The 13,797-nt window shown below is 35.6% G+C and overlaps 1 protein-coding gene across 3 annotated transcripts in view; it reads right to left on the bottom strand.

The window, feature by feature from the left end:
* Positions 1 to 13,797, bottom strand: part of CEP128 (centrosomal protein 128) — a 132,356-nt gene that overhangs the window by 38,094 nt on the left and 80,465 nt on the right. For all 3 annotated transcript variants that reach the window (XM_075426673.1, XM_075426674.1, XM_075426672.1), the window contains exon 19: positions 2,405 to 2,454. In XM_075426673.1, coding sequence (XP_075282788.1) covers positions 2,405 to 2,454 — 50 coding nt within the window. The remainder of the gene's footprint in view (positions 1 to 2,404; positions 2,455 to 13,797) is intronic.

The following is a 13,797-nucleotide window of genomic DNA, read 5'->3' on the forward strand; positions in this document are numbered from 1 at the left end:
CAGCAATACGCTGGTTTCTGACACCAGATTTCCTCACATCTCTAGCTTTTCTAAGACTATGGTCAGCGTTCACAGCTCAAGTAACATGAAATAATTCCTTCAGCCATGATAATCTGACTGCTTGAAATTGTCCGTAGTCTAAAGCATACAATCTTTCTGTCCACCTGCTTCCTGAATGTGCTTTACACATATGCTCTGTCTAGACTGCAAACAAAACGCATTAAGGATTGACTTACTACATATAATTCTCTGTATATGTAACATACTTACCAAAACAGGACCCCAGGAATTTCAGACAAAAAAATAACAACAATCAACATGACCTATTGTCTACTGAACCAATGACTAACTGAGCAGTACCTCATACCAGGGGAATCCTACCCAAAGACCGTAAACCTTGGGGGCAAAGTGTACCATTTCATTTGCCTTAATCTGACAATTACCTTCTAGCTATCTACTTCAATGAGCACACAGTTACTCAGAAGAAACAAGTATTGCATGTTACCTGTCTCACAAAAGGGTAAGAGTGCCAGTTTCAGTGCCACGAAATGCCATATTTAAAGAAACTCTCACTTTCCTCTCACTTTCTATGCTTTGTATGTTGAGATGCAACAGCTTGGGGAGATTCAGTCATGATGACACGAGTTGGTTTTTACAACTATTCGCTAGCAAAGTTGTACATATTCAGCCACTGCAAGTTTAGAATAGAACATTACAAGAACAGAGAATCTCAGACTGGGACCAGTTCAAAACATATTGACTAAGCTGGACATAACACTATCCAGAAAAATAATAGATTTTTTTTTTTTGCTGAGGGCTTTGACTGCGAAAGCATGGGCATCTGAAGGAGTAAAAAACTGCTATCAAGCATTTGAATACAAAAATAGCAGTCCGAGCAGTACAAATCGCCCACTTAACCAGAGCCATCAGTTAGGGAAGGGCAGAAAGCAATTTTGATCCGGAACTTGACAGACCATCAGAAATACACGCAAGCACATATAAGCACACAAGAGACTATTATGATGCAACTTTCTGCAGTATAAAATTACTCTTCATTTAATCAGCAGTAACATCATTAGACAATTTGTCAACTATAGAGCTTCACAGCAAAGCAGATGCAGAATTGCTTCACATAAAGGAGATCTTTTTACACTGATGTAACCAGATATGCACCTGTGTAAACTGCTTGCGCAGACAAGCTCTCAGCCTTGTTGAACTTGAGCTGCCAGAAAGCTAGGCCAAGATTTTTGTTTGAACAGGAAACAGCTGGATTGGTGTGTTGTGTAACTTCTGGGTCTTGCAACTTGTCTCTTCTTACTGCATCAAACTGTTTCTACACTAACACTCTTTGATACCTCTAGCCCTCAAAATGTCTGCTATTTATTATACGAGAAGCGAAGGCTTATCTTCAAACTCACTCCTATGGGCAAAACTCAGATCAATACACAATTTCATTTTCCTTAACAGCCTTATCTTCATTAATTCCCTCATAAATGTGCTGCTTCCAGTGCACTTACAGAATGGTGCTTCATTGACACACTCTTCAAATTCTATCTAAACTTTTCTATATTCATGTTGGGTATCGTTTGCTGTAATTTGTTGTTAAAAAATTCCTTTTTTTTTCCTTTCTGTATGCTGAAGAATACATACACTACCCTCCCTAACACCTGCCTGAGCCTCACAATTTCGACACTCCACCTTGGTTTTGCTTTCTTAACCATTTTCATTTCAAAAGAAGTATGTTTTCTTTGACTGTAATGCTTAAATACTATTCCAAAGCTGAGCTTAGGGTAAATCTTACTTTCTAAGCACAAATTGAAAGGGCTTAGCACAAGTAGCTTTACTGCTAGATGCCATAAAATCAAGATTTACTATATTGTATCAAGTCCCAGCATATATCGACTGGTCCCCTCTTCCTCAGGAAAGTGATTATGGACTTTTACCGTTTCAGAGATTTAAAATACTTACTTGAAATCTTTTACTTCCTGTTTTGTTCCAAGATACAGAAGAAAGCAACACAGCCCAGGAAAATCACAGTAAAAGACTGTAACACATTTTTGCTGTTCTGAATGCAGATCTGCACTGCCCCATTCACATACAGTTGCAGTGAAGCCAGCAGTAGAACAAAACAACTTCAGTATACAGTGTAGCTTAAAAGCAGCATTCTTTTCACTGATGGACTAGATTTATTGACTCACAGGAGAATGCTGGCTACTTTAATCTTCTCTAACGTGCAACTTAATTGGTGGGCAGAAACTAGCTATCAGGTCTACATTTGGCTGCATATATTTCCAAAACTGAATTTAAGATACAAGGGAGTTCAGAAAATTGTAATATTGTAATACAATTTAGTAATTTTAAGGGTGACAAAAAGTGTAGCTAGCTAATTAAATAGAAAGTATACCTGGAGAGTTCCCATTTCTTCCTCTCTTCTGAGGGTCTTCTCTAGTAGCTCTGTAAAATTAAAAATGGAACTTGTAAATTCAACTTCCTGTCTTGTGGCCTGACAGAAAAAGTACCAACTAAAACAGTCACTGAGTTGTTTGTTTTACAGCTTTCACAACATTCCTTTTCAGCTGATGAAACTCATGGACAAAATGTGTCAGCAATATGACTGTTTCCAAGCATGGGCTGTTGAGCTGACTAAAAACCAGCCACAAGAAAACAGTTTGACTGGGGGGAAAAAAAGGCACTCAAATTCACAGAAAGACTTGCCTATGCTTAAATCCATCTTTGAGTGTATTTTTAGACTTCAATGAAAAAAAAAAGATCAGAGATTCACTCTGAAAATTGATCAAAACAGAAGTAGATCATCAAAGCTATCCAATTATATGTGAAAAGTTACTCTAGGTTATTTTAACCACCAAGTAACATCCCCTGAGGAAAAAAGTCCAGACAATTTTGACTATTATCACAATAATTACTTTCTCTCACTGAAATGGAACACTTTTGATAATGGAAATTGCCAGATCACTGTAACAAAATATTAGAAAAATTTTTGTATAGTCTTTACACCAGAAAATCCTAATATCTTGTATTCACTTGTGTGACAGGTATATACACTGGCACATGCATACACATATGTAACATACCATGCTAGAAATTAATTTCTTTGAATTCTGTGGGATATGTTGTGAGTGGCTTTTCTATTTTATTTCCTTTTCATATTTTTGTGATTAAAATTATGGTTTTTGTGAAGTGCATCATATTTCGAATTCTGGGAAACCTTAAACTTCTAACCTCATGGAGAGCAGGAAAAAAAAATGCTGCAGGCTTATTGCTATTTTAACTATCAGAAGTTCACTCCTGAGTTTTGCATGAGAACTGCTTTAAGTCAGACACTGACTTTGAATCAAGATATGCCCCAGTTTGACAGCAATTAGGAGAGTTATGAGATTATGAAGTTGCCTTGACAACCTCACAGGACTGAATTCTGACTGAATTCCCTCAGCATCCAAGTACAGAACAGCTAACTGAAAGTACCTGTGTATAATTCCTTAGGAAATAAAGACTACAGATAAATGCATAGTTCAGTTATCAAAGAGTAGCTCAAATGATTTACAGTAAAAATTACCTAAAATATTCAACCAACATGAATTTGCCTTCTTTCCTTTATTTCTCTGACCTCATACTTTTCTTTCTCCTTTCTCTCATTTCGAAGCCTTCTTGTAAGGACCCTAACCTGCTACCCCTTTTCTCATACTTCATTATTTATTTCTGACTGCACACAGATTATTTGAGAGTTATTTTCAGGAATAAGTCCTTTAAAAGAGATGCAGATACCATGCACAAAATTTCAGGTATTTCTTTCACAAGTAGAAAGATTGTTGTTCTTTATTCTTAGCTTCGACGTATTTTTTTTTCCAAATCCTTTATTGAAATTAATAAAATGTTTGTTTCTTCTTTTTCTTTTGGCACATTCATGTTTTTCTCAATTATTCTTTGGTATATTTTCCACTACAGTGACTCAACTGCCATATAAATTACTGTAGCTAAATGTGCTGCCATCAGCATTAGTTAGTGTGAGAATCTGGGTTTGGAAAGTGGCTGCCCTGTATGTTTTCCTTGGGTATATTCCAGTATTGTAAGCAAGTTGGTAAAAATTAGTATTGTAATACTAGCTTTAAAAGTAAAAAACACAAATGAGGAGGGAGGAATAAGTCTATGAGAAAGCGGTGGGAAATGAAAGATTCTTCGCTATGTTCTGTCTGACCAAAAAAAGATTCTTATACTCACTTTGCTTTATTTTAATCCTAATGCAATATTTGAGATTCTGTTGTACAGACACAATTGTTCTAAGTGAAAATGATGTTGTTGTTATAACGTTATTTTCAAAGGCCTTTTATAAATGTAGGGTAAATTGAGGTAATTTCAGCTAACTGTCTAGATTTACAAATTCTGCATCTGAAATTAGGGACATCTAGAATCCACTTACGTTACTATACCACTGCCTAAATTGGCTGCCCTGCAGGATGCTTCATAAAATTCTGTTCTCAGAAAGGCAGGTGGATATTGAAGTGGTGTTTTTTTCACTGATAATATAGACCTACTTTACAGAGTCACCCTTTATGACCATATATTTAAGAACAAAGTTGTGCATTTAAACTGATGATTTCATTTAGTACTCCATACAAACTAATAGCATTTTTTCCTCCAAAGCTAAAGCAAAAAAAAAAATAAAAATTAAAGCAATACATATTAAACAGCTTTAGAAAAAGTCCCATAAAAATACCACACACTGTATCATTCTTTTCAGCATTGCTATTTGTAATGACAGAGTATCTTTGCTCACTTGATCTGAAAAGTTCTGTTGATTTGTTTTATACTTTGTAAAACAATTCCCATACTTAAGTTCTTGTACAAACATGTTTCATATATTCAGTGCCAGAAAACAACGTTACAATAAATTTAAGATAGACAATGCATTGTGTCTGTAATATAGCAAAGATAGTCACTAGCCCTAGTGGAGGCTCTTTTTGTTCATCCTGTGCACAGCCTCTGAGTTTCTCTAATTATAACTTTCTTTCCTAAAGGAAGTCACAGAGTGCCATGAGTTTCAACATTTGTGAACAATCCTGCTAAGATAATCTTTCAAGGCCTAATGTAACCACAGGGTTCTTGCTTTTTTTCAAAGCAATATGTCATTATTCTCATGGGGTATAGAACACATCAATTTATAGATTGTCTAGAAGAATCAGCATTAAAAACAAAGCATTACAAAGGCACCTTCAGGCATTGATGATTCTTCCCAAAAGATGAATAATACATGGAAAAAGACAACAAGATAAATTACTGTTACAAATATATTAATCAACATATTTCTTTTATTTTTATCTGAATATGAAGCTCACAATCCTATAATAAGCTGTAAGTTCAAACTATTCAAAAATTCAAATACGTTTCAGTTGTTTGACACCGCTCAAAATCAACAGCAAGATCAGGATATTGACTGTAAAATTAGGGATCATACTTTTGTGTAGATTTACAAAAAAATAATTTATTTACAGAGATTAAACTCCAAAACATCTAAAGTTTATATCTCGTTTAGCTATGTATCAGTGAACACCAGCTGAGTGTCTTTGCAGTTATACCACGGTAGCTTAGATGTATCTGATCAAATTTCCAGGAAACATATATGTTCTGATTTAAAACATTTCATAAGGATCATTATCTTTTACAGTTTGTCTGACACTGAAACAACATAACATGTTGCAATATATTGCAAATATTAACCTGGAGATGAAGATTCTATATTCCATCATGACTCTCAGATAAGTGAGGAAAAAAGGTATGCAATCATTCAGACTGAATTTTCTCTCACACACACTTCCCAGCTGTAATTTTCACTGCTGGTGAAAAGTATCAGAAAACAGATTTAGGAGCAGATATTTATTAGTTGGAATAAGTCATATAGAACTGTATTATCTTCTTTGTCCTAGCTGACCCATTAACATGCCAATAACATGCCAATAACTAACTCCAGAATGTTAAAAAGCAGTTCAACTCCTTTACCTCTATGCTGAGAGTAACAAAGCTGGGAAATAGGACATTGACTTTGTATTATTACCTGGAGCAAGCAACTTCCCAAGAATTTGAATTAAAAACCATAGATTTATCTCAAAAAGAACACTGAACAGCCTTCATTCATTATTAATTAGGAACTGGATTTTAAACACTGCATGACCTCCCATTTTAAGAAACTGAAGATAGTGATCGACCACATTCTGCTTCACATTCTCTATGAAGACTGAAGTGCCAGAGAAAAGTCAACCAGATTTGCATGTTCATCACTAAGAATTTAAATTTGGTACCTGCTAATTCACAACTTATTCTAGCAAAGGGGAACTCACAAATACTGTACACAAAATCAGTTCTTATAGTCACAGATATCTAGTCATAAAGTCAAAAACCCTAAAATATGACTCAGATTACTTTTTAGTTGACATTTGCACTTCATTTCTGCACATGTAGCTAATATCTACAGTACCAGCTGATCTGACTAAAGACTCTTCACGTCTCAGAGGCATCTGCACACCACACAGGAAACTATACAACAACTCATATAGCACGCAAAATACTGCTACTATGTGGCATTAAAATAAGAAATCCGGGTTGTTGCCAGAAAAGAATGGCAGCTTGGAGAAAAGTATCAACATATTTTTTGCATCATCGAGATAAGAAGAGTTCTTCTCCAAAGCACAAGTGAGGGCTTTCAGCCATACATTAGTAAAACTATTTTTGATTTTCCAAAGTTTGCAACCCTAGAAATTTAGGTTTTATGTTGCACAAGTGTATGGCAACCTCTTGAGAAATCACTTAGATGCCCTGATCATGTCATCTTTATATTTGCTTGGATCAAAAATTGCAGTATATTTATTTCAAGTCTTTACTATCGTTCTTACTTCAAATACACATCCCGTGGCTTTTAATCATTGTTTGGATATGTTTCCCACAAAGCTGCTGAACAGATACTGCAGCATTCCTGTAGATGCACAGAACAGCCAAGCAGGTTTCTGTCAAGTCAGAAAGAATTTTAAAGCAGCTGAATAAACCAGCTTCTTGCAGCTAGAAATTACTTATCTTGCACATGCCTACACAGCTAAGTTTAATCACATATTATACCACTTACAAGCTTTTCCCTTCACACAATGAGTCTGACATGAAGGCCCTGTTTTGGGGGATGAATTAAGCTGTTTCTAACTGAATCAGTTTAATCAAGATGTTTCAGAACAGATATGTTCATGGCTAGTAGAGACAGAATGACTGCAATTTTGCCTTGTACCTGTGTTAGTACGACTCTGGTGAATGGCCTCACAGTACCATGACAAAGGTCCAAAAACAGTCAATACCAAAAGATGTTTCAACTAGGCTGGACCTTTGTACAGTCAGGCCAGACACCACAAATCACCCTGGCACTAAAAACTGCAACATAAAACAGTACTGGGACTCACTTCAAACTAATTGAAACAGTAGTTACCATGCATGTAAGCCATTATGAGAATTTCTACATAAAAAACATTATTATTATCTTAAAAGAGCTCTAGAGAAAGAAATAATTCCTAGAACCTTAATTTTTGCTAGTGCAGAACAAGGCCCATAAATTATGAGCATTTCAGAATATGTTTACGTAATCCCAAGCAAGATCTAAAACCTATATGTCTGAAGTCAAAGGTGATACTGTTTGACTGCAATACAACAAACAGTATCTCTAAGATACAGAGTATCTCTATCCTGCTAGTTTCATCCCCACCACATTCACAGGTTTAGTGAATGAAGACAGAGCAGGGAGAAATCTCAAAAGTTATTAACTTCTTTGGAACTGTATTCAGATGGTTAATAGTTTCATTTAATAGTTTTCATGTCCAAACTCAATGGTCACTGCATTCTTTTATTTGTAGCTTCTGCTAAACCTAAAAAGTCTCAAGTGATTTTTAATACTGATTAGAGCGTTCTAGTCCATTAGCAAACTGTTTTATTGAGCACATTCCGCTATCTTTGAAGATTCTAATTCAGTTACCACCGCTGCAGTCAATGCAGTGCTTATCACCACCAATAATGAAACTGCAGTTTATCTGTATCTAAATCAATAGTTTTCTCATCCACATGTAAAAAGACCTCCAAACTCAAGGGAAATCCATTTTAACAAAGTGATTCCCTTCTGCCATATTCTTTGCCTTTTATGAATTCTAGCAATTTATTAGCTACTGTTGTCTTCAGTATGTAACACAGTTACTGTTTCAAAAAGAATATACTTTACACAAAACTTTGAAGTTTTTTTTTTAATGAATCCGTTCTTTTGATATCTTTTAGATATACGCTCTTATTTTTACTATGGAACTTGAAAGCAGGTTCTTAAACCTATAGTGGTGCAGTAATTTGCATTAACCTGAAGCAGCACCCAATATCTTAACAGAGAGGAGAGAAAAGGCATCTGAAGCTAAGAGCGAAAGAAACAGTTCACTGTTGAGATTCCCTAAGAGACTACTGCTATGCAGGAAACAGAACATACCGTGTTTTCTTTCTGCTCCCCGAGACTTAGGCAGGTTTGATATTTTTTAGCACAACTTTAAAATCTTTGCATGTCCAGTGCTGGCCTGCTCTGTATGTCCTCATTTGCAAAGAAGCTAATCCCTTTTGGGAAAAGAAAGGGATAACATAGAGCAGGGAAACATACTCATTTGGGGGGGTGGCAGGGACAACAATGAAGTGTAACTTAAGATTCTCAGATACTTTTCTACTCAAGTCATATCCATGCTCATGATTTTTATGAGAATTTAAGGAATTAGAGGTATCTTACTAGGTCAGGGCTAAAATCACCAAGCCTACATACATCCCACTTCAGACAGTAAACACTAGTGAATATTAATACAGGTGGATTAAAAAAAGGTCACATTATTTAACAGCAGCTTCCAGCAATGAGCAGCTGAAAGAATTCCTAAGCAAAAGGACTGCATCTGGACCATCCACAATCTGTCTGAACTCCATGAACTTGCCTATTTCTTCATTGAGCCTATTTGTTGTTTTGGATGCCAGAATATTTTGCAACAATTAGTTTCTGCAACTGAAACATGTACTATCTAAAAAAAAAAAATAAAAAAATTTTCCCTTCATTTTAAACATGATGCCTGGACTGTCAAAGAGACTTCTTTACATGTATAAATCTTGCTTCTAATTTCTTCTAACTTTTTTTCTTCAACAATTCTTCCTTATGTTTCACACCATTATGTCACCTTATTATTTCCTTCCTTTTTTTTTTCTTACTTTGATTCATATTTGATGCAGATACTTAGAAGAGAACTATCTCCCACACTTCATAGAGAAAACTTCTTCCAACATTTCATCTGTCCCAAGAAGCTGTCCTAAATTCTCCTCATCAGTTCTACAGCCCCTCTTATCTGAACTGTTACAGTGGCTGTCTTACTCTGAATTCAAAAGTACAAGAGTTAGAATACAGATGTTTCGCATACATGTTCTCAGTATACAAGATATTACACAGGCTATAACCCATTCTACAGTCCAAATATGTTTGAGTTGGAATAGTTAGTCTGGAATATGAGATAAATAATTTCAGAAAACGAGGCTACCAAACAAAAATTTACAGGTTCAAGTGTGGTACTCACACATTTTAAAAAGAAGGCTTTATCAAAAGAATGAGAATAATTTTTTCTAATGCTTACATAAGACTTCTTAGTTCTATTCCTGGCTCTGCAACTCACATTAGTATTTTCCTGGGAAATTTTCTGTGTTTCACTTAAAACTGGCTAAAGAAAATATTATCCTGTCTTCACAGAGCTGATATGAGGTTTCAAATGCTCTGAAATCCATGCAAAAGATATTCTTATGAATGCAAAAGGAGATACCCGAGCAAAATCTCATCATGTCTTAGCAACTGCCTAACTTATGAACTAAGTGATGTTAAACTATGCCTACCATACTTACTTTGGACCATATTGATTCTCAATTGAGAGATACTGTCCACATGGCAATGCAAGGCTTTATGGAGAACTGTCATCCAGAGCTATGAATGTCTTCTCTAAACAGCTACCACTATTATAAATTCAGAGGTGGTGTCCCAGGTATTGTTTGTTCTCTGTAGTAGCATCCAAGTAAGCTGAAGTTCAGCCAGAATAGAATCAATGATCTCCTCTAGCAAGATGGTACATCAAAATCAACACAGATGGGACAGCAGCACATAGCTATTAACTCACAGGAGCACTGAGAAATTGTTGAGCCACAACTGAACAGTTATAGAAAGCCTTCTGTTTGCAAAATGTTATTTGCTCAACTTTTCCCTAGAGATATGTAAAGGATATAAAGTCAGACCACCTGTATTGCAGTTTTTGGCAGCCTCATGAATCAGCCCACTTCTCTTGATCCCAAGCAGTCACTTTTCCTTGGGAGGAAGTATTAAATTTCCTATGTGAGAGAGCGTCCTTGCACCACGGACTTTAATCTGTTTCATTTGCTGCAGGATGACACCACCATAGCTTTTCTTCTTTGAAGCCTTTACTAAGCCACGTTTCTACTGACAGAGAATACCGCAATGCACTGAAGTTCTCTTTATGTCTCTATTTAATCATTTCTTAAAATTTTAATATATATATTTCTCAATAAATGAATAATTTGAACAGAAAGAAGAAATTTCTTGTCTGAAAACAAGGACTACATATGTGAAGAATGGTACAATGAAAAAAATCCTGAACATGGAAAATCTGTCCAGTAAAGCAAAAGTTTATCTGAAATGCATGGCTTCTGCCATGAAAATTAAAATGGGATACACAAAATACATAGTATGCAGTTGTCAAAATCTAATTTTTTTCATTTCTTTCTAATAAGTGTCTGAGCTAGCTCTTTTAAAAACAGTTTGGAGTTTCAGGATGCTGTCATTTCCTGATTACAAATTAAATATATACCTATACAGCAGTAACAAGGTTGCTGTGAAGATTAAAAACAAGTCATACAGCCATTGGTTGAATCTATCATCAAATCGATGATTTAAATAATGCAAAAAAACCCCAGTAATAACCGTGAGCCAGTCCCTTCTTGTAACATTCTTCATGTCCTGTGTAAAATTATATCTGTCAACAGTCATCACAGTAATCTTTATTAAGACGCCAGTGATTAAACAAACCAGAAGGCTAAAGTGTCAATATCACATTTTTTTGTATTTAACATGCTCAAATTAAGGATGAAAAAAACTGATAGAATATAGCGGGAAAAATCAGCGTTGTTACTGCCTATGCCCTCCTCTTATGTGAGCTCAGGAACATTGTCCTGTAACTGTACTTCAACACTTCCAAACACAAATTCCACACCTCAAACAAGAACAACTGTGAAATTATCCTAGTCATTGTAGCTTCTGAGCAATGTCTTCCACTTGCAGGTAAAAACAGAGAACTTTTTTTAAGTGCAAGATGAACCTTCTTCATGGCAAACAAAATTCTTAGTACAATCAAATTATTATTTGAGTTTCAGTACCAGAGAAAGGAGTCTCAAACTTCATCTTGCTTATTATCAAAAATACACTTACACTTGGTATTTGAAAAGAAAAACCTGATTTGGAGTATGTCACAAAGCAGAGTTTCTTGTGAGGAAAAAAATAAGATTAAAAAACCTAAAAATAAAGATAATTGAGGAAATCATTGAAATTCACTAAATTTAGAAGTTATTTTGACTCTCAAGAAAGTCAAAGAAAATACAAATGTCAATGCAAATGTTGATGTGAGTGGGGAAAAAACCTGCTTTGTTGGCTTTTTGCAGCCTTCTACTCAGTTAGTTGCAGTTAGTGACAGAAATACACAAATAAGTCATTGGCTGGAGTAATTGAACAAAAGGCCAAATAGAACACATTGTGCCAAGAGAGCCCTTTGATACTACCAGGTTTACTACATAGAAGAAAACTGACTTGCAACAGTAACTGTTGTTACAGTAACCAGCTATTACTGGTCATTTTAGGTTCTGTGGCTTTTTAAATTTTTCTTTTTAAAGATAATATTTTTTTATTTGTTTGAAAAAGCCAAAGCCCCCGAAAAGGTGTAAAATGGATATTTTCGTTGTTTCAAAAGCGCGCTAGCTGAAAACGCTGCAAATCAAGTTAGTAAATAGTTGTTAGAAACCACACCAACAACATCATATCTAAAACAGTCTAAGTAACTGCTTTTTCTTCTACAGGTTTGCATGAATGTCAGTTTGACAGCATGTGAGAAGCAGAATCTCCTCTAGATGAAAAATATCAGTCAAGATAAATAACAGCACTTCAAAGAAAGTCCATATCTTACACCTGGGTTTGGTACTACCTTGAAAAGCATCAATCACAATGATTTCAAGATTCTATTTGGGTAGGTGTAGCCACTCTTTAAAACAGATTGAATCACAGTTTGTACAGAATTCTATCATATGCAACAGGGTAAATATGATCTGCCATACAACACACAAAAGTCCAGAACAGTGTATGTGAATAAACGTATGTTAGGCTTTTGCCTTTCCAGTCAGCAACATGCTGTTGACCTGTGAATCACTCAGTTGTAAGTAGGTGCAGATATAATTTCCTTGCCGAATTATTGCCACTGAGCATTTTGTGAAGTTTATGAATGCTTCTAAGGCCTTAACACAGTGTGTCAATAATGACTTGATTCTACTATGAAATGCAAATGTTATCGTGTGTATAGGTGTTGATTACTCATGCAGCAGTAACATTGATAATAGTACCGGAATGCAGGCAAAAATGTTCCTATCATGAAACCAGATTTTTTCTTTAAAAAAAATCTAACCAACAATGCTAGTGAATAAACAAATTTTACAAGAGGCTGAGAAGAGAAGCCAGCAAACTTTTACCCTAACAGTCTAATAGAACATTTATACTGCAGCGAAGTGCTTTATTTAAAGGAGTTAGCTTTAAATAAACTAGCTCGGGTCCTAACGAATGTGTAATTACTCCTACTTCACGTCGCATCGCAGCCCACACAACCCCAGCCGAAATGGTACTAGCACTAAGTGCTCCAGTTCCACCAGATCTGGTCAGCTGACGGTGTAGATTGTATTTGCAGATTGATTTGCTAAAAGGCATGGCATTCTCCCATGCCTCTGGTTTTGCACTGCTCTTGCTTACTTCATTCTGGCAAAAACATTGGAATTGGACTTCCACAAGGGTCAGTTTAGTTCATTACAATGAGAACAGTCTATACTAGCAAAAAGCACAGATAGTCCCATGTGGCTATTAGCGAGTAAAGTACGGTTACAGATGGGTCCAATGAGGAGCAGTCATGAAATAAGGGAAGGAGCAAGTAGCACAAATGGGACCGAGAGAAAGTGAAGTGAGTTTAGCCTTTTGTCTGCAGTGAGACATTAAGTGGCTCAGCTGAATGGGAAACTGCAGTCTGACCCACTAACTCCTGATTATTTTCAATTTGTGTGTGTGAACTGCAATCACACCTCTGTCTGTAGCACAGATCTACCCAAGCTAACTGACCAATGGCTTTTTCTTCCATAGTTTTGATTAGAAATCCTATTAAATAACCTGGAAAAAAAAGGAAAAAAACCAAAATATCAGCATTATATAAAATAATATAGTAAGAAATGTTCTCAAAGTGAGGTCTTCAGAATAGTTGACATTTTAAACAGAAAATACAGTTGAATGTTCAGTTTGGTCATTGCATGCAATATATAACTGTTACAATTCTCTCCTGAACAGAGAAACATTTCCTTTCTGATGATGAATAAAATCTTCCAGGAGTACACAGAACGAAATTGAAACTTAATTTGTTTTCATTTGCGAAGTGCAAGCTTGAAAACATAATT

The sequence above is a fragment of the Opisthocomus hoazin genome, chromosome 7 (assembly GCF_030867145.1).
Source record: "Opisthocomus hoazin isolate bOpiHoa1 chromosome 7, bOpiHoa1.hap1, whole genome shotgun sequence".
In the NCBI taxonomy this organism is placed as follows: domain Eukaryota; kingdom Metazoa; phylum Chordata; class Aves; order Opisthocomiformes; family Opisthocomidae; genus Opisthocomus; species Opisthocomus hoazin.